The 24,551-nt window shown below is 38.1% G+C and overlaps 2 protein-coding genes across 3 annotated transcripts in view; one reads left to right on the top strand and one right to left on the bottom strand.

The window, feature by feature from the left end:
* Window positions 1-24,551, top strand: part of ZSCAN25 (zinc finger and SCAN domain containing 25) — a 173,309-nt gene that overhangs the window by 100,202 nt on the left and 48,556 nt on the right. The window lies entirely within an intron of this gene.
* The window catches only part of CYP3A90 (cytochrome P450 family 3 subfamily A member 90), a 32,039-nt gene that overhangs the window by 695 nt on the left and 6,793 nt on the right, over window positions 1-24,551 (bottom strand). The window contains exons 3-12 of the mRNA XM_012455549.2: window positions 20,821-20,873; window positions 18,896-18,995; window positions 12,325-12,438; window positions 11,973-12,061; window positions 10,552-10,700; window positions 9,381-9,508; window positions 8,218-8,284; window positions 6,102-6,262; window positions 4,341-4,567; window positions 1,178-1,340 (exon numbers count right to left, since the gene is read on the bottom strand). Of these exons, the coding sequence (XP_012310972.2) occupies window positions 1,178-1,340; window positions 4,341-4,567; window positions 6,102-6,262; window positions 8,218-8,284; window positions 9,381-9,508; window positions 10,552-10,700; window positions 11,973-12,061; window positions 12,325-12,438; window positions 18,896-18,995; window positions 20,821-20,873 (1,251 nt within the window). The remainder of the gene's footprint in view (window positions 1-1,177; window positions 1,341-4,340; window positions 4,568-6,101; window positions 6,263-8,217; window positions 8,285-9,380; window positions 9,509-10,551; window positions 10,701-11,972; window positions 12,062-12,324; window positions 12,439-18,895; window positions 18,996-20,820; window positions 20,874-24,551) is intronic.

The raw sequence follows: 24,551 nt of genomic DNA, 5'->3' as shown, positions 1-24,551 counted from the left end.
CCCATCAAGTGCAATGATGGAAAGAGGTCTTCAGAAAGAATTATTCTTTTCTTTTTAACATCTCCTCTTGGCTTCCAAGGATAGTGCAAACGGGGCAGTTCTCAAGTCCTGCAGTGTTTTGACTCATACTTCTAGCCCTGTTGTCACTGAGTTGCTCCTTCACTGTTGGGGGAGCCACCAACAGAGTAACATTCTGATCTCACTTCAGTGAGGGGAAATCAAATTACCGTGGATACATAGGAGTGCCAGCCTGAGATGCCTGAGAGCTTGCCAGGGAGTATCTATGGTGTGCCAGGGGCCCACTTTCTCTCAGGGCTGAGCCTCCTGCCTGAATACACACATAGGAAAGCTACATAGCTGCCCTGAAGCCATAGATAAGATGGCAGCCATCTCCATCCTCCTCCTTTCACAAGCACAAAGTGTACTTAAGGGGTGGAGTTGCATATTAAATACGTAGGTCCTGGAAATAAGACTTATAGGCTATTGCTTAATATGAATCAATGATATCTGCTCTTTAACTTCTTCAGAGAAAAGATTCGAAGCCTTTCTATAAATGTATCACCTGGAACATAAGGTCAAACAGTGAGGATAGCTCTGCTCTATGGTAGTCCTTTATATCCACTAGAAATGCCTCAAATTAGTCATTCTCCATCTTGGCTTCACTTGAGAACCGATCAGGGAGCTTTTAAAGTCATGCTCTGGGTAAATTAGTTAAGAATTTCTGAGATGTCGCAGGTATCATGAACTTTTAAAGCTCCCTGATGATTCTAATATACAGCTAGTGGTTGAGAACCACTGTCGTGAGAGAGCTTCTGCAAGTTCTGGTGATGGAGAACGCCATTTAAAAGTCACAGCTGGGTAATCATTGCACTTGATGATTGTGCAGAACACTTCCTCTTCCTTCCAATTGACTTGAAACTGAATTTAAACTTTACTCAGGTTCAAAGAGACTGCACAAATCATGTCATGCTAATCTGCATTGACTTTATATGATGTTCTTAATGCACAGGTTTTGAAGTCCAGAACCGAAGCACCCTTAATGATCAAAGATGAATCCAAACAGATTATTTGGACCATAGAACAAATTGTTAAAAGATAAACATGCATATTCTTTAAAAAAAATATACACCCTTTGGTTAGAAAAGTTCTTAATGAAACATACAGAAAGTATACTGACCTGTGTTTCTTTACAAGGTTTGAAGGAGAAGTTCTGAAGGACTCTGATTAGAGCAAGTTTCATGTTCATGAGCGCAAACCTCATGCCAATGCAGTTTCTGGGTCCTGTTCCAAAGGGTGTGTATATGTAAGGATCTATGCTGTCCTTGTTCTTCTTACTGAACCTATTAAAAAGTTAATGAAACATAAAAAACCACAGTTACCTCTTAGGGGTTTTTACTTAAGAACTGCCCCCCTCCACTTTCCAAGCAGTAGGATACAGGATACTTCTGTGGGCTGGTCATTGAAATCCCACTTTGGTTATTTTGTTATAATAATTGTAACCTACAGGTCCTTTCCATTCTCCATACCCTATAGGAGCACTGAGGTTCCTTGAGATGAGGTGAATATTGTTGCAAATAATATTCATCTCTAAACACTAAAATTATATTCAGGGTGGCAGTGTGTTCATGCTATAAAAGGCACATAAGTGATGAGACTGATGGTTGCAAAAGTGGATTCCTGCCTCTACTCACACTTATGTTGGTCGCATCCTCATTGAGAAAGGAGAAGGAGAAAGAGAAGATGTCTTGTGTTGTTTCAAGTTGTTACTTTTCCCTTTCCTTCTCCTATCATCCATTTTTGTAATTCCCCTCCTCCTTCTTCCCACCTTCCCCTATCTGCCTTCTTCTCTGCCTGCTTCTCCTCCTCATTCTCTTCCTTGTTCTTCTCTCCATCTGTTTCTCTCCCACATCCTCATAGAATAGTTTAATTCGAATAATTTGCATGGGCATATGATGCTACCCTACTGAAGGTTATCACTGCTTTCCTTTATCTGTTCCACTAGGCTATAAATTCTTTGAAGATTGACCCATGTTTTATTCAAACTTGATTTCTAAATATTTGATTATAGTAAGGAAAAAATGTTGATTTGAGGAAAGTAATAATGAAATTTTTGTCATATATGCATTTTTACAGGAGTCTTTATATTTTGGAGAATGTTCTGAAATATTTACAGACTTTGCTTCAAAATAACATGATAGGAGGAGAGTGGTGGTGGCATTTGGATGGGGCAGTTAACATGGTTTGATGGCTGTTGGGACCAGTGATAGATACATGGAGATACATGAAAACTATTCTATAGGCTGGTGTCTATAGAGTACACTTGTGTATATGTCAAACATTGTCTTTTTTATATATATATATGCACACACACACACACACATCTTATGAGTTATATAAATCATATGATTTAGATAAATCCATTTATATAAATCTAAATCATATCATTATCTAAATCTAAATCTAAATCATATATATCATCTAAATCATATGATTTAGATTTAGATAATCATGATTTAGATATATATATGATTTAGATTCATATATGATTTAGACATATTTAGATAATCATTATTTAGATTTATATATGATTTAGATATATATATGATTTAGATTTATATAAATGGATTTATTTAATTAAATGATTTAGATTTATATAAATTTATAATCATATGATTTAGATTTATATAAATGGATTTATGTAAATGGATTTATATAAATCTAAATCATATGATTATATATGAGGTCCTGTGGTCCTGAGAAGTCCTCATCCCTAATGGTTTAAGCCAATTCATTGAAGACACAAACATACAGAAAGTGTACTGTATATATAAATTTATATTTATATAAATCTAGATCATATGATTATATATAAGGTCCTGAGAAGTCCTCATTCCTAATGGTTTAAGCCACTTCATTGAGAACACAAAACATACAGAAAGTGTACTGACCTGTGTTTCTTTACAAGGTTTGAAGGAGAAGTTGTGAAGATCTCTGATTAGAGCAAGTTTGATTTAGATGACATATATGATTTAGATGATATATATGATTTAGATTTATATAAATTTATATATGATTTAGATTTATATAAATTTACATGATTTGGATTTATATAAATTATATGATTTGGATTTATATAAATCATATGGATTTCTCCCTGCCTGGCCAAGTTCCTGACACATGACAAGCACTATCTGTTTGGGGATTGAATTATTCAAAGTGAAGTACAGCGAGTGGTCTCTGATTTTGTATTAGTGCAGCCACAGCAGGTGGAAGTACTGAGCTTGCAGGAAATATAGAAGTCCTCTACTCCAGAAAACAGAACTTGGTCAGCTCTGACTTATTCTGTGAACAGGTATTATGTGCAGACTGTATGCTAGCACTAGGGACACCATGGCCAACAAGACAAGGTCCCTGCCATCAGCAAACTTGTAGGTAGGGGCCAATGAAAGTCTAGCTCCCAAGCATCCTGAATCACCAGCCAATACCCTAAATATTTCATTCTAAATTTTGCTTAATAATACAATAATGGGAAAACACCAACTATATCTAGAGTGCCAACTGTGCCCAAAGCCTGACCTTGTCCCTGAATTCCCAGAAGAGTATGCTCAAGACACCTCCAAGGAGGAGTGTATGAGATGTCTACTGAGAGTATAAGGGAGCTGGCACAGGACTGCCACAGACAGAACCAGGAGGACCTGTGCTGTCTTGTGTCCTCAATGAAGTGACTTAAACCATTAGGGATGAGGACTTCTCAGACCTCAGCCTGCACTTTTATAATTACCATAGAGGAAACAGCAAAAAATGCTGAAAGAAATTGGAATGTGGAAGAGTCTTTCAAAGTTGCTGTTAAATTCAGAGAGCTAAAGGGCACAGCATAGAAAAAACTGCAAGGAGTAAAATGCCTATACACCTGAAGTAACATCATGGTTAAATGGTTTATGGCATATGCAACATATATATATATATTTTTTTATATATATATTTGTATTTATATTTATAGTAACCTAGGTCAGTGGATAGTTTCCTGTTAAACAAAGTAAGCAACAATTCAAATAAAAAAGTGATACCATTCTAGTTTTAAAAAATCTATATAGGCATAGAAAAATGCCCACGAGGAATTAATGATCTTCATTTTAATGTGTTGGGACTGTGGATGGCTGTAGTTTCATTTTTTCTTGTCTGTGATTTGTAAAGTTTGACCTTTATCACTTTTTTGTGATAAAATGACTTACAAGCAAATGATTATACAACCACACAATTGTCATGTAGATTAAGAGAGGCAAAATATGCTTGAACCAGCCTGATTCAGGGTGAGCTCCATTTTCCCTGGAGCCTTGTACCTTTCAGGGTGGAACTCCTTAGGCTCTGTCCAGTACTTTGGGTCATGATGAAGAGCGTAGGTTGGAATCACCACCAATGCCCCTTTGGGAATGAACACCCCATTGATTTCAACATCTTTCTTGCAGACCCTCTCAAGTCTAATAGCAATTGGATATAATCTGAGTGTTTCATTCACCACCATGTCAAGGTACTCCATCTGTACCACGGCATCATAGGTGGCAGGTGCCTGGGAAGAATGAAACAGATTTGGATAAACTGAGATTTTGAGTTAACTTTCAACTCAGTCCATGCAATATTACTGAAGTGTTACAAGCTCTAGAGAATAACTCATACTGGTAAATCTTTGTAGCATTTGTAAAGTATTTTAGTAACTGTCATGCCCATTGATGTGCTCAGTGACCTACTGAGATGTGTGGAAGAGTTATGAACGTAGGAGATATTCAGGACCAACCTCACCCCAGGGACTGAAATCCTTAGCATGACCATGTAGTGGTTTTTCTTTCTTATGGGAGAAAATGTGATTAATAGGCTGTGACCATTACCACCAAATAAAATACACCAAAGACACTATCACCTTTCAAAAAGAGGTCACACATCTGTGCCAAGAAAGAAAAACAGGAAAAAGAGCAAATCTCTTCTTCTACACAGGATTATTGGTTGCAAAGTCCCACTTGGTAACTATTTTATATTTACATATATATATGATATAAACACTATATTATATAAAAACTCCATTAAAAACTTGAGGATAGGCTGGGGGTGGTGGCTGCAAGAACTTCTCAGTGCCATGCTTCTCATCTCTCTCCATCCAGGAGATTGAACGGTTTATGTTTAAATTTAATGGGCATGGGAAGAAACTAGGGGTCAATCATCCCAGCAGAAGTTTAAAGGACTGGGGTCCCCTTCCACCCAGTGTGGAAGCTGTCTTTCCTCTCCTGGATTCCATCTTTCTGGATTCTCTCACTCAGTGTGAGAGAAGTTTTCCTCTCTGTTTTTCTCCCTCTGGGAACCCTTCTCACTCAATGTGAGAGCGGCTTTTCTTTCTCTCACTAAGTATGGGAGCTAGCTGTTTCTTCCTCTCTCCTTCCCCTTTTTCTCTTTCTCTATCTAAATAAATCACTTATTGGAACCACTTTTTAAGTCTGGCATTTTACTTTATGAGCACACTGTGCTGTAGTCTCCTCTCTCATTTTTGAGAGAGTGATAGACCATGAACCTGGAGAAATGTCCTCTCAGGGAAGCTAAGGGCTTCCCTGAACTCCAAGAAGCTCAGGAGTCAGATACCCTGGTTCCTAGCTTGGCTTCTTTACCAGTAGCTACCTGACTGGAACATGAGACAGATATGGGGCAGAGCTGAGTCAGCCTATGCAGCACACTCAGGACCAAGCTCTGTCAGACCACAGCCAGACCAGTGCAAGTCCTGCCAATGTCAGCAGAGCTCACTATCCAGATGTGTGAGCAACAAATGCTTATTGTTGGATGCCACTGAGGTTTTTGGATGTTTTTAACTTAGCATTATTGTGGTAACAGAAAGCAGATGAACCAGGGCCAGCACTGTTTTACAAAGATCTTATAGTTTTGCTAGTCGAAACCATTCTGTATGTTTCTTCCTTTGTTTTTCTCCTCAGAGCCTTCCTACATAGTGTCAGTGAAATAATCATTGATTATGCTTTTTATAAAAATTCTCCTGGGAAGTGGTGAGGAGGCATTCTTGCTGAGGCTTCACCTCTTCCCTTCATCTCCAGGGGTCATCCACTCACCTTATTGGGCAAAACTACATCAATTTCCTCCTGCAGTTTCTGCTGGACATCAGGGTGAGTGGCCAGTTCATATATAGTGAAGGAAAGAACACTGCTGGTGGTTTCATAGCCAGCAAAAATGAAGATAATTGATTGAGCCACAAGCTCCAGATCAGACAGAGCTGAAAGGAGAGGAAAGACATTTTAGATAAATCAGGTTGATGTACAACATCACAGCTTAGATGACATCTAAGTGAAGCTCTCCAATCCCAAGAGGAAAAAATGGAAAATCAATTCAGAGTCACATTGGGTGTGGTTTTCATTCTGATGTGTGTCTTACAGAGCCAGAATGAGGCAAAATTATTTTAATCCATGTTTTCCCATAGTCTACATGACTGTGGGCCATCTCCTCCTTATCATGGCATCCCAGCACCAGCACTGCTCTGTAATTTCCAGAGAGAGCATTTCTGTCTAACATACTTGGCATTGTGTGAGTGTGCCTTGAATGCTCCTAAAAGTACTTTATCTGTAAGTAAATATGGGGTAACATTTTCCCCAAGAAAAATTTGTTTTCTACAGTATAGCTTGACAAACTTTGAGAGAATTTGCAATATTTAGGACCTTTTCTCTATGTATGTTTGAAGGAACTTGAAGGACAAATATTGAGCTACAGATCACCTCTTGCTACTCAAAGTATGTTTCATGGACTAGCAGCACCAGCCCCATCTGGGAGCTTATTAGAGATGCAGAATCTCAAACCCCACTGTTGAACTACTGAATCAAAATCCAAACTTCCAGGAGATGTGGTGATTTGTGTGCACAACCTCACTTGAGCAGCATGGATTACATGTTTGAGAGGCATCAGGCAATACAAAATCTAGGATACAGTTATCCAAATAGACTGTCTCAGGGTGTACAAAACTGTGGAGATAGACAAAAAGCCAGAAGCATGGTGATTGACTGTAGTCTGATGAATGGCATTAAAATAGCAGAAGTTCTTATGGTTACAGGTTGGCCTCTCTCTTGATATTTCTCCTGAGAGAAGCTCAAGATGGTCCATCACTAGTCTGTTTGATGAGGACTTGATTAGGACTTTTAGAGACCTGGAACACAGAAATAAATGTGGTGCCTGCTGCAACCATGTAATTCACAACCAAACATAATATGAAATGAGTGTGAGAAAGTTCTACAGAGTTGTGATTTACCAGTGAGGATTTCTGTATGCTGCTGTGGGTAAATTCAACCATCCAATTATTTTATTCAGTTACATTGAACCCCATTATACTGAATTGAAATTTGTGTCTAGTGATTTCCATGTGGAACAGTGAAATGATAGACTATTTCCTTTATCACAGCAAGGTTTATTGAGATAGGTAGAAGATTAATTGATAGATTATAGATAGATAGATGATAGACAGACAGACAGATAGAAGTAGATGTAGACATGGACATGTTTAAAGTGATAAACTGGAGTCAACAAAGTCCTGCTTTCTAGAACCAGTTGTTACATATTTGGGAATTTGTGAGATGATTGCCAAATCTTGGTAGCTTGAAATTGACCATGGTTATCATTTTGCCACCGTCTTAGTAATAATGGTTTCAGTCAAAACCATCCATGGTCATAAAACTGGTAGGTAAAAGATTGAAGACAAGATATTTACATGGTCTCAGAGGTTTCCCCCATTAATTACTTATCCATTTCAAAGCACAAAATAAAACTTTGCAGTAGATTAACCTGGCAAACACGCTTTCATCAAGTACTGCCAGTTGAAATCACCCTTACTGGGACAGTGTGCCTCCTGATTGGGATGTATGATATAAATTTCCAAGTAGATGTTCTCACTCAGTGGATCTGGAGGAGGCTGAGAACCAGCATTTGATCTCATGTAGGTGATCCACAAACCACTGACTGTCCTCCAAGCATTCTAGGTTTGCTTGGGGTTATTTCAGGCCTGGAACATGGCTGTACATGTGGGCTTCTGGAAAGTGCCTCCAGCTACCATTTATAACATTTGAATGTTGTTCTGCTATGTGACAGAAATTCTCATCTTTCTGGAATGCTTCCTGCACATTTTCAGAGCAAGGACCTCCCTGTTAATGTCCCCACCAGCAGCCCCCAGAAGCACTCCTTGGTTACCTTTGTGGGATGCAGTTTCTTTTGAATTCTGGGAGTCAATCATCAGCTGAAGGAAATCTACTCGGTGCTAGAAGCCAAAAGAGAAATTTCATTGGCAGAAAGTGACTCATGCAGCTGGAAGTAAATCCAAAGTGCAGTATTCAACCTCCCTTCTTGACTTCTCTCCCTCAACCTCCCTGTGGTTTCTTGAAGACCAGAAATCTGATGGTGTTGCCCGAGTCAGCACTGAACAAAAACGTTCATTCAAATCCTTGGAAAGAAGGATGTTTTCCTCAAACCAATCTAGCTATCATGTCCAGTTGCTTTTTGGTTCTTGCCCACCCTGTTGCTCACCTTCTCTGTCTTTTGGACACAACTTCCTGGCCAAAGAGTTGCCAATTCCATCTGTGGTCATAACTACGTACCCAGGAAGAAGTCTGGATCTTTTATTCTTCTGCCTTCTTCTTCAGCAATGTCACATAGATTAATCTCCTGACATTCCCAGAACTCATCAACAGCTTTTTTTGGGAGTGTTTTCAAATACTCCAACATTCTCAGACTCTATACAATCTTAATTGACACCTGAGTTACCTGGTCCTACCTCCCTGACCTGCAGACATCCTTCAGCTGGCCTCTAGGGTTCATGAAGGCAAAGCTGAGTTAGCCAGCCTTGCAATCTCAATTCTCAGAAAAGACCTCTGTTCATTCCAGGCTGTGAAGCACTCAAATTTACCACACACTACATGTCAGCAGTTGGCAGGTAGCCTGATAGGGCCTTTCATTGCAGAATAAATAAAATAACAGGCTTGGATTTGAAATGATTCTTTACCAATCTGTGATGTGAGGAAAGCATAATACCAGTCAAATATATTTTCAAACAGGAATCTTTATCCTTTGGCAATGTATTGAAGGGAAGTGAAGTGGTAAAGTTATATCTCAATACTGTTTATATCATGACATACTAATTGTTGTGCCTGGTATCAAATTTTAAATGCTGTCTCTTTGACTTATTCTCATCTCCTTCCCCAATCTCCTTCTTCATTTCTACCAAATGACTTCTCTTGTTCTAAACATAAGTTCTCTTTCTTTATTTTTAAAAAATACAGATGCATGCACTGCCATATGTATAAAATCTAAATTTATCAAAAACTAAACACTGTCATTTAACCACCACCAGATTTTACCTTTTGTTTATCGTTGAGGCGACTTTTTTTCATTCTGTTTACAGATTTCTTTAAAAAATTTATAGCATCTTTTGGAAACAGAGAGAAATTTAATGCTTCAAAAACAGGGGTAAGGAATGGAAAGAGTACTGTGGGGAAAAGAAAAGAAAATCATTGTGAAAATGCAAAATTTACCTGGAGCAATTATAATTTTCTCTACCAGTAATAAGAATAAGAACATCAGATTCTCAGCTGGAACCCATTCCTTTGATCATGTTTGCCCCTCTTTCAGGCCAGTGACTAAGCAAGGGCAGGTCTATTCATAGAAACCACCACTACAGCAGTAAGATCAATGGTACCTTCTGCATCTTTGGAGTGACCAAAGAAACAGAATTAAATTCCCTGCCCCCTTAGCCTTTATGTGTTGGACTAGAGTTTGTGGATTAATCAGACCATAATTTGCTTCTTAAATTAATAATGCTCTTCAGGAAATAATAGTCAAGATAGAAATAACACATCATATATACATCAAATTCCATGAAATGAAACCAGAAATCAATAACGGAAAGAAATTTGGGAAACTCATACATTTGTGGAACTTAAACAATACAGTTTTAAGTTACCAGTGAGTCAAAGCAGAAATCTAAAGGGCAAGAAGAAATTGTTTTGAGATGAACAAAAAGAAAACATAATATGCCAAAACATAGGATGTAGCCAAAGCAGTGCTCAGAGGGAAATTGATGGCTGTAATGCCTAAATATAAAAGAATAAAATATCTCAAACTGATAATTACCATTTACATCTCAAAACACTAAAATAAGAAGAGCAAACTAAACCTAAAGCCAGCAGAAGAAAGAAAATAACAAGGACTAAAGTACAAACTCATGAAACAGAGAATTAAAAACAACAGAGAAAAATCAGTGATATTATTTCTATGAAGTATCCAGAATAGCCAAATGGTTGCTTAAGGCAATGGAGTTTATGGCAGGGTGTTGATAACAAAAAATGTATGAGGACTCTAGATTGACAAAAACATTTTAGTTTACAATAGTGATGGTCACATGTATTTTTGATTATCTTATGAACAATGGAATTGTACATTTTAAGTGGATGAATTATATGATATGTGAATTATATGTCAAGAAAGCAGTTATTTTTAAAAAGAGAGAGAAAGAAATAATAGTCTACATACTTGTTGAGAGAAATAATGGATCAAGGAAATCAAATTTTAGGAACTTCTTAACACTTTCCACAAAGGGGTCTTTTGGATTGTTGAGAGAGTCGATGTTCACTCCAAATGACGTGCCAGTGATCACATCCATGCTGTAGGCCCCAAAGATGCTAAGTAGAGAAAGACATGGAAAATTAAAATCAGCACCTCTTTACCATTCTTCCAGCATACATGCAATAGGAAACCCACATGTCCAGTTAAGACAGGTAAAGAGCCACAGACTTTCAGAACTATCTACTGGATCATCTCTCATCACACTCTTTTATAAGGTGGTTCTTGGGTGCCAGTAATACAGGTGGCCCTGCACTGGGGGTGATGGAGACACTGAGCTGAGTTAGACTCACTTCTGAGGTCAAGGAGCCCAATCACAGGAAGACAGAGACCCATTATCAGACAACTACAGTAGCATGTGTTGAGAGTGGATGATACAAGATGTGTAAGCACTGTGCTTCAGCAGGACAAGAGTAGAATAATTAACTCTCCTTAGTGGATTCAAGAAAGGTGACATTGTCCGACTACAGACTCTATGCCCAGAGCTGATTCCTCTTCAGCACTTTACAAAACAGCAGCACCCTGTTCCGAGTTCCTATAAATATCATTCTTTATTCTCTACACTCCCTGTTAATAGCTCTTGAAAATCCTGTTATCTCCAGCTTCTCTGACCTGAGGTTGCTCTGAGAGCAGAATCATTTTTGTAAAATGTAACAACCAAGAATGTTCTGGTTAAAAAAAATAGATCTCTCCAACATTAATTTGGGGAATCCTATAGCTGAGTGATGGTCCCAGGGACAGGCTCAAATTACACCTGTTATTGAACAATTCAAGCATGTACCAATGTAGGCAGCTAGTAATAGGGTTGCCCTACACATAGGTTTCTAGCACCCTTTCTCTTTTGAGATTGGAGAAAAATGAAGAGGTGTGAAGGTTTAATATTTCATAGTTTGCTGATATCCTCAGAAAAACCATGAAGGGATTAAAATTGTTCCAAGTTCCCCACTGTATCTTTCTCAGCCTACCCAATGCAAGTCAACAAGTACCAAATGCTTTCTTACTCACAGTTCCATATCCACTACACTCAAAACATTGAAACAATCATGTTTTTTCAATTTCTAAAGTATATATTTAATCTCCCAGAATATTTATGGTGCCAAGTTAACAGGGAAGTAAATCCTGGCTCCTGTGCATCAGAGAGAAGGCCTTTTTTCCTGCTGACTTGCCTCCTTATGGGAGCCACTCCCTCTTAGGTGGCTCTTTGGAGTTGTGACAGTGCCCTGCTTTTGTCTCATCACTGGAGTAACACAACAGTGGGAATATCAGTTCCATGGCAGGCAGTTGGAGCGGCCCATGATAGCTCAGAACCCCATGGCTGTGCTCCTACTTACTCTTTTGTGGTGACAGGCTTGCCTTTCTCTGCTTCTTGCCTCAGGTTTCTCACCAACACATCTCCATACTGGGCAATGATGGGGAACATCTAAGCACAAAACAGATTACTACCTGTAGTTAAATATGCAGACTCAAGTACCAGAAGGACATGGCTTTCCCCAGCATGGAGCAGTAAGTTACATTTTTATAACAAATTTTGTGATGTCTTTTCTGTACATAAAGATAAAAGACCATTTTTAGGAAGCTCAAACTCAGTAGACAACCCCTTGGAAAGGAACTGTGATCTTACTTTCTACCTATCCCCAGATTCATTCTTTATATTTCTAATGAAAACTCATGTTATTTTCCTACCTCCTTGAGTTTTCCACTGGTAAAGGTTGGAGACAGCAATGATCGTATTCTCTTCCATTCATCATCCTGAGTTAAAGAGATGGCACTTTTCATGAGTCCTACTGGGCCAAAAGGCTAGAGTTCAAAGCAGAAACATTTTGTCTCACATTAGTTGTGGAGCTCTTTATGGTTGTACGAAATATGTTGAACAGACATGACTTACTTAACAAATATTTAGTAACTGTATATGATATGGCAGGCCATATTCAAGATGCTCAATAGAGATCCTAAATGCCTAGCCTCTTCTGAGTGTATGTGGGGCAGGGGTGGAAGTGGGGAGATCCAGCCATCTGGTGTGATCTCCAGCCTGTATATCTAAGTCTCCTTTTAAGTGCAAATGCTCCACATGGTAGGGAACTCTTCTTCCAATGGAGTAGACAGGAAAAAGACCTAGCACTTCCCCAGGAGTGTGCAGAGTAGAAAAGGATTGATGACAGACAGGCAGGTGGCCTTGGCAGACTGCATGTTGCCTCAGACCAGCTCTGTCTTTTATACACCATCTTTAATACATGGGCAACTTGAAAAGGGGATGCCATGATGTGCTGATTTTTTTTTTCAAAAGTAGGTAATACTTTAGGAACTTGTTTTCAAGGAATAATGCAATTCCATGAAAATTCTTTTCTCTTAATTTTTTATTTCATACATAGAAGGAAAAAGAAAGAGATAATTCTTTTTCCCAACTTGGGGCTGGCCTATCAAGCCAGCATGCTTGGAAATTTCTTTTATCTTCCACAACGATGTTTTGTTTTAAAATGTATACTTCCAGCACTCATGATAAAATCTCAATAAACTAAGAAGAGAGAGACAGCTCCTTCACTTAATAATGACAATCTATAAAAAAACCATTCAGCTAAATCACATTTAATGATGAAGGACTGAATGTTTTTTTTCCAAAATCAGGAACAATTATTCTTGCTGAGAGTTTCTCTTTGAGGATGAAAAAAAAAAAAAAAAAGAAACAATTAAAAAAAAATTCCCACTCTCAGCATTCTTCCTGAAGAGCATACTGGATGTCTTAATACAATAAACAAGAAAAAGAAATAAAAAGCATACAGATTGGAAAGAAAATAATAGAATTGTCATTATTTTCAGGTGACATAATTGTCAATGTGTAAAATGTCAAGGAATATACAAAAAGATTTCTAGAACTAATAAGTGAGTTCTGCAAGGCTGTAGGATACAAGATCAACACCCAAAATTATTTGCATTTCTACATAACACTTAATATCTGAAAATATAAGAAAAACTATATCATTTACAGTTACTCCAACAAAAACGAAATACTTCAGGTGTAAATCTAACAAAAGATGTGCAGGATCTCTATGCTGAAAACTACAATATGTTGAGGAAAGAAATAAAAGCTAAAGAAATGGAGAGGCATAGTATATTCATGGTATGAAAGACTAAACATAGTAAAGATACAGATTATCCTTAAATTGTTCTATTGATTTAATTCAAGCTTGTCTAACTTGTGGCCTACAGGCCTCAGGCAGTCCAAAATGACTTTGAATATAGCCCAACACAAATTTGGAAACTTTCTAAAAACATTTTGTGATTTTTTTTTTTTTTGCAATTTTTCTTTTGTAATTTTGTAATTTGTGCAATTCTCAAGTGTGAACTTTGTAGATGACAATGAAATAGAATGGGATAATCAGAGGATGTCATATCCACAAATAATGGAGTATTATCTATAATTTGCATTATAATTGCAAACAGTTTGGCCAGAAGAAATGAAAACCCATTAAAATTAACAAAATAAAGAGTGAGAGGACTCTATTGCAATGCCACGTAAAATGAATTGTGACAGAGAATTCAAGTGTGTATTCTAGAGAAGGCAAAATGCTGCTGTGCAGCAGACACTCTCGCCATTTGTACAAATGTGTGGATTCAGTTTTGTGGTGATGTGCTACTTCCAGTGTGTTATCTTCCTATCATAGACATTTGAATCGACACCATCAGATATTAGGTGTGTTTGTGGCAACTTGGCAAGTAAAACATAGTGATTATCAATAGTATTTCAACCTATGGTTGTAAATGATAGGTGTCCAATATTATTTAGAAGATATGTAAGTATTCTTATTTGATTATTAAGTTTTGCTTTCTTTTCTTTTCTTTTTTTTTTGTTTTTGAGATTTAGTTTCACTCTTATTGCCCAGGCTGGAGTGCAGTGGTACAATCTCGGCTCACTGCAACCTCTGCCTCCCAGGTTCAAGCGATTATCCTGCCTCAGCCTCCCAAGTAGATGGGATTACAGGCATGCACCACCATGCCTGGCTAATGCTTTGTATTTTTAGTAGAGATGGGGTTTCTCCATGTTGGTCAGGCTGGTCTCAAACTCCCGACCTCAGGTGATCCACCTGCCTCAGACTCCCAAAGTGCTGGGATTACAGGCATGAGCCACCGTGCCTGGCCCAAATTTTCATAATAAAATTAAATATAGTTGCTTATCTATATAATGTTTTTAATTTCAGTGTAGCTTCCACAATGTCTTAAAAAGAAAACAGAACCCTAAAAAAAAAATTATGGATGAAGGAAGATTGTTCAATGAAAAGTGGACAAATGACTTCTTTTTTTTTTTTTTTTTTGAGACGGAGTTTCACTCTTGTTACCCAGGCTGGAGTGCAATGGCGCAATCTCGGTTCACCACAACCTCCGCCTCCTGGGTTCAAGCAATTCTCCTGCCTCAGCCTCCCGAGTAGCTGGGACTACAGGCACACACCACCATGCTCGGCTAATTTTTTCTATGTTTAGTAGAGATGGGGTTTCATCATGTTGACCAAGATGGTCTCGATCTCTTGACCTCGTGATTCACCCGCCTCGGCCTCCCAAAGTGCTGGGATTACAGGCATGAGCCACTGCGCCCGGCCGACTTCTATGCTTTTTAAGGTAAATAGCAAAGCACTCTCCTTAATTTCTATGGAATTTGTGCCGGTTTTCAAAGACTACAATTTGAAGAGGCATTATATGCAAAAACATGCTGACAAATTTGGTACATATCAAGGAATGTATTTCAAGCACAAAATAGCAGAACTGAAAAAACATCTGTCTTTTCTCTCTCTCTCTATATATATATATAATTGCATTTTAGGTTCTGGGGTACATGTGAAGAACATGCAGCATTGTTGCATAGGTACATACATGGCAATGTGGTTTGCTGCCTCCATCCCCATCACCTATATCTGGCATTTCTCCCCATGTTATCCCTCCCCAACTCCCTACCCCTCACTGTCCCTCCCCTAGTCCTCCCAACCACAGACCTCAGTGTGTGATGCTCCTCTAAAAGTCTGTCTTTTCAACAACAACAACAAAAAATTTTTAAAGTTACAACTCAAACAAACTCTATCATAAAGGCTAGTTATGTGGTAGCAAATTTAATAGCAAAAAAATCAAAACCATTTACTGATGGTGAGTTTATTGAGCAATGTACAGAAGATGTGGTAGATATTATTTGTCTTGAGAAACTGATATTTCTAAAATCAGTTTGCCTCACCAGACTATAGCCAGGAGAATCGAAGAAATTGGGAAATCTATTGAAAGATGTTTGGAGAGTAAATCTGCTAATTTAAAATTTTAGCTTTGGTGATGGATGAAGGCACTGACACTACAGATATGGCACAACTTGCCATTTTTATTAGAGGTATTGATGATGAATATAACATCACTGAAGAAATAGAAATGTCACTGTGCCATTAAAAGACACAACTAAATCAAGAGATTTATACAAAGCAGTGAAAAATACGTTAAATCAATTTTCTTTGTCTGTTATGAACATATCTGATATAGCTATAGATGGTGCCCTGGTGGAGTAGGTAAAAGAGTGGGACTTGTAAAATTAATAGAATATGATGCAGTTGCCACAAAAAACTCACATTTGATCAAGTATTACTGCATAATACATTAAGAAAATCCATATGCACAGGATTTAAAAATGGATAACATCATGCAAATTGTTATCAAGACTGTGAATTTCACAAGGGCCAGGGAATGCATCATCGGTAGTTGCAGGAATTCCTTAAAAGTATGGATGCTGACTCTAGCAACGTCATTCACTTTTTGGAAGTAACGTGGTTAAGTCAAGGCAAAATGTTGTGAAGATTTTATGCTTTGTGACATGAAATCAAGCCGTTTATGGTATCAAACACAAAATTTGTGCCAGAACTTGACAATGAAAACTGGCTTACAGATTTAGCATTTTCTTCCATCCAAGTACTAACCAGGCCCGACCCTGCTAAGCTTCCGAGATCAGACGAGATCGGGCGCGTTAAGGGTGGTATGGCCATAGACCAGATTTAGCATTTTCAATGGATTTGACGGCCCATTTAAGTGAGTTAAACCTGTGTCTTCAAGGTGAAAACCAACTTAACAATGCAATGTTTCAAACCATAACAGCATTCCAAATGAAACTGGAATTATGGCAAGTTCAAATAAAGGCAAACAATTTTATGCATTTTGACATGTTGGCTAAACACGGTCCTGTGAACAGCAAAAAATATGCAGCTTTGCTTTTCAATTTGATAAAGGAATTTGAAAACAGGAATTTCAAGATTTCTGAAAAAATAATCAATATTTTGGTATATTTGTGACTCCATTTTCCGTTGACATAAATATGTTGCCTCGATGGCTCATGCCTGTAATCCCAGCACTTTGGGAGACTGAGGCGGGTGGATCATGAGGTCAAGAGATCGAGACTATCCTGGTCAACATGGTGAAACTCCGTCTCTACTAAAAATACAAAAAATTAGCTGGGCATGGTGGCGCGTGCCTGTAATCCCAGCTACTCAGGAGGCTGAGGCAGGAGAATTGCCTGAACCCAGGAGGCGGAGGTTGCAGTGAGCCGAGATCATGCCATTGCACTCCAGCCTGGGTAACAAGAGCGAAACTCCGTTTCAAAAAAAAAAAAAGAAAAGAAAAATGTGATCGTGTTTCTTTACTGGACTTTTGTAAGACCTGTCTTCCCAATGACAAATATCCCTCACTTCACAATCACACCTTGTTCATCTCATTGCTTTTTGGCAGCATCTACATTTGTGAGCAACTATTTTCAAGGATGAAGCACATGAAGCGTAAAATTAGAACCAAAATATCTGATGAGCACCTTGATAACACTGAGAATTGCAACTACTTCCATCAAGCCAGATATTGACACATTAGTTTTTTTGTTGCCCTTTTTTCTTTTATAATAAAAAATATCAAAAAAAGTAGTGAAGTTTTTTTTACTTAGATATGTACATTTTCTATATCAGTGATTTCAAACTTGGGACCCATTCAACGATTTAAAAAGACCCTCTGAATGGGGCAGTGCATAATTAGGATTATTATGCAAGGACATTTTTGCTTATCTGTGGTGGTAGATATAATGAAAACTATACACGGACTTTTTTTCTTTTTTAGCTTATCAGTTATCATTAGTGTTAGTGTATTTTATGTGTGTTCCAAGACGATTCATCTTCCATTGTGGCCCAGGGAAGCCAAAATATTGGACATCTCTGCTTTAATTTATCAAAATTATGGCAGGTTTGTTTACAAACATTTACAAGCTCATTCTGAAGTTTTATGGAAAGGCAAGGGACAAGAAAAGCTAAAACTATTTTGAAAATGTAAATTAATAAAGTGGAAAGAATCACTCTATATGATGTTAAGAGTTACTGTACAGCTACTAGAGTCACCACAGTGTGATATTGGTGTAAACACAGTCATCAATGGGACAGAATAAACAATAAGAAATAGATGCACAAAATATGCTCAGCTGATTTTTGACAATATGCCCACCTTCCCAAAATGGTGTTAGAACATTTGGACAGCCATAGTCCACAAAAAAATGAACCTTGATCTAAATCTCATAACTTATACAAATATTAACACAAAATGGATAATAGAGTTACCTTTTGTAAAGTATTACACTATATAACTCTTAGAAGAAACAATGTACGAAGGAGGATGAGGCAAAAGATTTTCAGACTTGACACCAAAAGACCAATCCATAAAAGGAAATATTAATACATTGACCTCCTCAAATAAATAAAAGTTTGCTGTGAATATAGACCTGTCAGAGAAAAAGAGAAACTCCATGTTGTGACTGTAGGATAGCAGGAGGGAGCCACATGGTGACAGAATGGGTTGCATCTCGATGGTGCTGGTTGCTGCACAAATCTATGAATGTGATAAATTTGCTTAGAACTACACACATACAAAAACACACACAAATGAGGGCACATATAATGGTGAAATCTGAATAAGCTCTGTAAACTATATTAAAGTCAATTTCCTGTACTATATTATTAGGTTGGCACAAAAGTTATTGCAGTATTTAAATGGCAAACTGCAATAAATTTTGTGCCAACCTAATAATATGAGTATACTATATTTATAGTTATGCAAGATTGCAAGATGTTACCATTGGGGGAGACAGGATGAAGGGTACATGGAACCTTCCTGTACATTTTTTAGGTAACTTTCTGTGAATATATGAGTTTCTTTAAAATAAAAATTTATCTAACAGTCATTATTTAAATTTCAAAAAATGGATGCTTACCCTCCGGTTTGTGAAGACAGAATAACATTCTTTCACTAACACTGCTTTGATCATGTCGGGATCTGTGATAGCCAGCACAGGGAGTTGACCATCATATGATCTGTGTGGGGACAACAGAGCTGATTAAACTTCACTAGCCCGATTCTGTATCTGGAGCCACACCCAGGAAGCCAGACTTTGATCCTGATGTTATGTAATCCATACCCCTAGTTGTACCATACACAGCAACCTTAGTTTCTGGTTCATTAGGGTATGACACATCGCAAGAGTCTGACACAGGAGCCACCCAAGTCTTCATACAATGAAGGGTAATGTGGCTCAAACAAGGAAGGGACATTGAAAGACAAAAGAGCTCTTGAAAGAGATCATGGTTAGAAATAACAGGAGAGCATTTGTTAAGCTGGGTGGTGCATACGTGGGTATTTCCTATGCCACTCTCCATAATGTTTCATATGTTTAAAATATTTCATTATCAAAAAGAATATTATTTCCATGAAAAACTGAAGGTAGGCAAATCATCAGATGCTCACAAGAGTAAATGTTGCAAGGGGCAGTTGGTGTGGGGGCCCATGGACATCCCGAGCTGTGTGTTCTCCTTACTCAGTCGTGTTGCCTGTATGGGCCGTGCCAGCTCCACAGCACCCCGCAGCCGGCACTGCGGTTTCTAAGGACTTGGTGAGAGAAGATGACGAAGCATAAAGAGGCAAAACCTTCTCCCACTTGCTTCTAGTGAACAAACACACCACTGCACCTCTTCCACTGCTCTCACCAAGTTTCTCTAGCACTTCTGACAGGGAACAGCTGCTGCAATTGGCTGAGGCCACCTGATAAAATCACAGTCCATCAGCCCCCAGGGAACATAATGGTTTAAGAATATTCAGCATCTCTTCTTCAAAGTAAACAAAATGGTATAAACCAGTAAGTACTTGTATACCCTTCTATTAAAAAGTCTTGGCTTAAATTTAAAAAGCAAAGCAGAACCAAAAATTCCATACTTGAAGAGAAAGTTTAAAAAAGTGAAGCATCAGTGATATCCCAATCTGTTCTCTGTTATCTCTCAACTCTTCTTTCAAAAGCACCTGTTAAATCCAATGTCTAAATGAAAGAGTTTAGGCTTTTAATTGGAAGTGAATCGATGTGGGAAGGAGATGATGCCATGCATTTATGAGCACATATTATAAAAGTCTGAGACAATGCATGTGAGAAAAGGGCACCTAAGGAAGAAAGAAAGAAAAAGGGAATAGGCGGCCACTGGACAGAAGGCAATGCTGGGAGTCCCTGAGCCAACAAAGCCTGGAGAAGAGTTGTAACCACAATGCTCCCAGCCTAGTTCAGACTGAAGACCTTGACACCTGGTGACATATGGGATCCTTGGTAGAACAAGCCTTGAAAATATTACAATAGCGGGTGTGAACATTGTCAGAACCAAAGTGATGTCACTATTTTTTTAACCCTGACAAATCCCAAGAAGGCTCTGAAGAGAGGATTCTCATGCTTGTGTTTCTAGTAACAAAACTATCACAAGACTCTACAAAAAACACAACTTTGCACAAAGGCCATTTCAACCTTTACACAAAAATATTTCAGCAAGGACACCTGCCCAGCAACTGCCTGTTCAACCTTGGTGTGGCACCACCCTTGTTATTGATCTTTGCAACTAACAGTAATTATCTTAGAACAGTTATGAAATCCTCCTCACATGGAGCATCTTTGTCTTGCTTTACCTCCCTGAATTTGCAAATGGCATGCAGATTCCCACTGCAATACTCTAAATAATTATTGTCTTCTTTCAGAGAACCTCTCACTGTATTTAGGTTGACAAGAGGTTCATCCCATGAAGCCCTGGACAGAGACTATCCACCGTGCAGTGGGGTAACCTCATCACAGAAGCAGATCTATCCAATGGAGGTTTCCAGAATACTCACCCCCACATTTTCCCATACTTTTTATGACATTCTGAGTCAAATTTCCAGATACCCTGTGAGGAGAAACAAAATACAATTTGATTATTATTTTAAGTAGAATGAACCCTACCTCTAACTGGGACTGAAAACAGGTGCATCCAGTGAAATCAGGCCTGCTATCTTTCACTGGTGTTAGAGGAAGCTTATTCAGAGACATTTTAAGGGAAAGGCAAGAAAACAGAGAATATATTTGAAATGGGGAATTTAAAGTCACTCTTGAATTTTCTCCAAGTACTGAAGTACTCACGCTTGTCTATGACTTGTAAGTAACTCTTTGTTTTTCTGATGTATTTTTGCTTTTTCTTTTATTCTCTCTAAAGTCTTCTAACCCCCTGCAATGGCAGGGGCCAAATTGAGGCTGAGGAAAAGTGAGTATCTGCAGGGAATGCATAATTTTTTATCTCTTCCATCAGTATCCTTTTCATTTATCTCATGTGCTCTCTCTAGATTTCTAGCATAATTAGAAAGTTAAAAGAAACCAGGGACTTTTTTAGTCTTGCAGATTTAGATAAGTCTAAGACATGTTGTTGAGTGATAAAATGAGTGACTGAGTGAGTGAGTGAGTGAGCAAATCAAAAAATGGACTTCCTTTTTTTTTATTATACTTTAAGTTCTGTGGTACATGTTCAGAATGTGCAGGTTTGTTACATAAGTATACACGTGCCATGGTGGTTTGCTGCATCCATCCCCCTGTTATCTAAATTAGGTATTTCTCCTAACGTTATCCCTCCCAGTCCCTTCACCCCCAGCTATCCCTCCTGTAGTTGCCCAACCCACCAATAGGCCCCACTGTGTGATGTTCCCCTCCCTGTGTCCATGTGTTCTCATTGTTCAACGCCCACTTATGAGTGAGAACATGCAGTGTTTGGTTTTCTGTTCTTGTGTTAGTTTACTGAGAATGATGGTTTCCAGCTTCATCCATGTCCTTGCAAAAGACATGAACTCATCCATTTTTATGGCTGCCTAGGATTCCATGGTGTATATGTGCTACATTTTCTTTACCCAGTCTATCATTGATGGGCAATTGTGGTGGTTCCAAGTCTTTACTATTGTAAACAGTGCCTCAATAAACATACGTGTGCATGTATCTTTATAATAGAATGATTTATAATCGTTTGGGTATATACCCAGTAATGGGATTGCTGGATCAAATGGTATTTCTAGTTCTAGATCCTTGAGGAGTCGCCACACTGTCTTTCACAATTGTTGAACTAATTTACACTCCAACCACAGTGTAAAAGTGTTCCTGTTTCCCTACATCCTCTCCAGCATCTGTCTCCTGATTTTTTAATGATCACCATTCTAACTGGTGTGAGATGGTATCTCAATGTGGTTTTGATTTGCATTTCTCTAATGACCAGTGAAGATGAGCTTTTTCATATGTTTGTTGACTGCATTAATGTCTTCTTTTGAGAAGTGTCTGTTCATATCCTTTGCCCACTTTTTGATGGGGTTTTTGGTTTTTCTCTTATAAGTTTGTTTGTTATTTGTAGATTCTGGATATTAGCGCTTTGTCAGATGGGTAGATTGCAAAAATTTTTTCCATTCTGTTGGTTGCTGGTTCACTCTAACGATAGTTTCTTTTGCTCTGCAGAAGCTCTTAAGTTTAATTAGATCCCATTTGTAATATTTTGGCTTTTGTTGCCATTGCTTTTGGTGTTTTCGTCATGAAGTCCTTGCCTATGCCTGTGTCCTGAATGGTATTGCCTTGGTTTTTTTCTAGGGTTTTTGTGGTATTAGATTTTATGTTTAAATCTTTAATCCATCTGGAGTTAATTTTTGTATAAGGTGTAAGGAAGGATCCAGTTTTAGCTTTCTGCATATGGCTAGCCAGTTTTCCCAACACCATTTATTAAACAGGGAATCCTTTCCCCATTGCTTATTTTTGTCAGGTTTTTCAGAGATCAGATGGTTGTAGATGTGTAGCGTTACTTCTGAGGCATCAGTTCTGTTCCATTGCTCTATATCTCTGTTTTGGTATGAGTATCATGCTGTTTTGATTACTGTAGCCTTGTAGTATAGTTTGAAGCCAGGTAGAGTAATGCCTCCAGCTTTGTTTCTTTTCTTTTTCTTTTTTTTTTTTTCTTCTTAGGATTGTCTTGGCTATGTGGGCTCTTTTTTGGTTCCATATGAAGTTTAAGGTGGTTTTTCCAATTCTGTAAAGAAAGTCAATGGTAGCTTGTTGGGGATCACACTGAATCTATAAATTACTTGGGCAGTATGGCCATTTTCGTGATACTGATTCTTCCTAACCATGAGCATGGAATATTTTTCCATTTGTTTATGTCCTCTCTTATTTCCTTGAGCAGTAGTTTGTAGTTCTCCTTGAAGACGTCCTTCACATCCCTTGTTAGTTGTATTCCTATGTATTTTATTCTCTTTGTAGCAATTGTGAATGGGAGTTCACTCATGATTTGGCTTTCTGTTTGTCTGTTATTGGTGTATAGGAATGCTTGTGATTTTTGCACATTGATTTTGTCTCCTGAGACTTTGCTGAAGTTGCTTAGACTTAGCTTAAGGAGATTTTGGGCTGTGATGATGGCGTCTTCCAAATATACAATCATGTCATCTGCAAATAGAGGCAATTTGACTTTCTCTTTTCCTAATTGAATACCCCTTATTTCTTTCTTTTGCCTGATTGCCCTGGCCAGAACTTCCAATACTATATTGAATAGGAGTAGTGAGAGAGGGCATCCTTGTCTTGTGCTGGTTTTCAAAGGGAATGCTTCCAGTTTTTGCCCATTCAGTATGATATTGGCTGTGTGTTTGTAATAAATAGCTCTTATTATTTTGAGATACTTTCCATTGATACCTAGTTTATTGAGTGTTTTTAGCATAAAGGGCTGTTAAATTTTGTCAAAGGCCTTCTTTGCATCTATATAGATAATCATGTGGTTTTTGTGTTTGGTTCTGTTTATGTGATGGATTACATTCATAGATTTGTGTGTGCTGAGGCAGCCTTTCATCCCAGGGATGAAGTTGACTTGATTGTGATGGATAAGCTTCTTGATGTGCTGTTAGATTCATTTTGCCAGTATTTTATTGAGGATTTTCATATCAATGTCCATTATGGATATTGGCCTGAAATTTTCTTTTTTAGTTGTGTCTCTGCCAGGTTTTGTTATCAGGATGATGTTGGTCTTATAAAATTAGTTGGAGAGGATTCTCTCTTTTTGTATTGTTTGGATTAGTTTCAGAAAGAATGGTACCAGCTCCTTTTTGTACCTCTGACAGAATTCTGCTGTGAACCCATCTGGTCTTGGACTTTTTTTAGTTGGTAGGCTATCAATTGCTGTCTCAATGTAAGACCTTCTTATTGGTCTATTCAGGGATTCAACTTCTCCCTGGTTTAGTCTTGGTAGGGTGTAAGTGTCCAGGAATTTATCCATTTCTTCTAGGTTTGCTGGTTCATGTGCATAGAGATGTTTGTAGTAATCTCTGATGGTAGTTTATATTTCTATGGGATAGGTGGTGATATCCCCTTTATCATTTTTTATTGTATCTATTTGATTCTTCTCTCTTTTCTTTTTTATTAGTCTGGCTAGTGTTCTATCTATTTTGTTGATCTTTTCATAAAGCAGCTCATGAATTCATTGATGTTTTTGAAGGGTTTTTTGTGTCTCTGTCTCCTTCAGTTCTGCTCTGACCTTACTTATTTCTTGTCTTCTGCTAGCTTTTGAATTTGTTTGCTC

Source organism: Aotus nancymaae, unplaced genomic scaffold, assembly GCF_030222135.1.
Source record: "Aotus nancymaae isolate 86718 unplaced genomic scaffold, 86718_ANA_hifiasm-v0.15.2.pri h1tg000015l_0, whole genome shotgun sequence".
Taxonomy (NCBI): Eukaryota; Metazoa; Chordata; class Mammalia; order Primates; family Aotidae; genus Aotus; species Aotus nancymaae.
Note: the sequence above shows the minus strand (reverse complement) of the source record. Positions and strands in the feature narration are given on the sequence as shown.